This window comes from Cucurbita moschata, unplaced genomic scaffold (genome assembly GCF_002738365.1).
Source record: "Cucurbita moschata cultivar Rifu unplaced genomic scaffold, Cmos_1.0 Cmo_Scf00008, whole genome shotgun sequence".
Taxonomy (NCBI): Eukaryota; Viridiplantae; Streptophyta; class Magnoliopsida; order Cucurbitales; family Cucurbitaceae; genus Cucurbita; species Cucurbita moschata.
In genome coordinates, this window is record NW_019268524.1 from 4,085,275 (window position 1) to 4,086,670 (window position 1,396).

Genomic DNA, 1,396 nt, shown 5'->3' on the forward strand with positions numbered 1-1,396 from the left:
AAAAAAAAAAAAAAAAAAAAAAACCACAATCAATCAATTAGGAATATATTGAAAATAACCCAATATTTAAATATAAATTCTCAAACAAATTAGAGATATTACATTTCAAACAATGCATGTGGGCCCTTTTATTTACTTATTTATTTATTTTAAAAGTACAAAATAAATAACCCAAAAAAGGAGAGCCAATGAAATAAAAGCCATTATTTATTGTCAATAAATTTGTACCATTAAAAAATATAACTCTTTAATATCTATCAAATAAAAGTTGAAGAAATGGCTTTTCATATACATACATACATACATATACACACTTTTATGGATTTTGTCTTTTGTTTGATTTTTATGTGATGTAAAATAATTACCAAAAGGCCATTTCAATTTCCATATCATAAACTTCATCCACATTTTGGCTTACATGTATTCAACAATTAGTAATAGAAAATAATAATAATTTAATTTTGAAAAAGATGGAACACTTGACTTATGTAACTAAATAGGGTTGGGGATATTAAACGCTGTAGATTCCATAAAGTAGCTGAGGGTAAAAACGAAGCAACAAAACGAAAAAGACACTGTGATGACACTGTGGAGCAAAAAGACACCAAACGCACAATTTCGAGCATGATCACCAGTTTAGATATAAACATGAGCGAGCAAGCAAGCAAGCACATACTTGGGTCTCAAGAAAATGACTTTGCACTTGCCAACTCCTTTAGGAATGCCACCACATCATCTGATGATCCGAGCATATATCGAGCATTTGTCCGAGATCGTCCGACGGCACAAGAGAAGTAGTTCTCAGCCTGGAGATCGAGCACATTCCATTGAATCTTCTCCGGTGATGGTTTACGACCGTTTGCACAATTATGATTTGAAGTTTTCTTCTCCAGGTTCGACCGCGCCTTATTGTGAGGCGATGTCGATCCGTTCCTACTTGCAGGAACTTTGATGGAAGATCTTCTCTCCCCCGTTAACTTAAGTCCGTCAGTTCCCTTTGATCTTGCCATGCCTATGGTATCCGATGGTAGTTCAGGCTCAAAGAATGTGTAAACATCTTCATCCTGGTGAGATAAATATTTTAAATGAGTGGAAGGGCTAGAAAAGAAGTAATATACAATCATAAGCTGATAAACTAGACATGGAACGATCAGACAAAAAGTAAACTACTACATCCTTTAAAATCTCCTTATATGAATGAGTATATTGTTAAAAAACTTATGAACTTGGGTTCTATAAATTGTAAGAACCAATTTTACCTTCCCAAGAAAATGGCCTACACACAAGACATAGTCTATTGGAGTCGTCATGGACTTGCTGTGAACTATTTCTCCCAATATTCGGTCAATTGCTGATCCCTAGCCGAAGAAGAAAAAAAAAAAAAAAAAAAAAAAAA

At 33.6% G+C, this 1,396-nt stretch overlaps 1 protein-coding gene across 5 annotated transcripts in view; it reads right to left on the reverse strand.

The window, feature by feature from the left end:
* Nucleotides 1–435: 435 nt before the first annotated feature.
* Nucleotides 436–1,396, reverse strand: part of LOC111446224 (alpha,alpha-trehalose-phosphate synthase [UDP-forming] 1-like) — a 17,226-nt gene continuing 16,265 nt past the window's right edge. For all 5 annotated transcript variants that reach the window (XM_023084942.1, XM_023084943.1, XM_023084946.1 and 2 more), the window contains 2 exons: nucleotides 1,260–1,358; nucleotides 436–1,064 (listed from right to left, as the gene is read on the reverse strand). In XM_023084942.1, coding sequence (XP_022940710.1) covers nucleotides 684–1,064; nucleotides 1,260–1,358 — 480 coding nt within the window. In that variant the 3' untranslated portion in view covers nucleotides 436–683. The remainder of the gene's footprint in view (nucleotides 1,065–1,259; nucleotides 1,359–1,396) is intronic.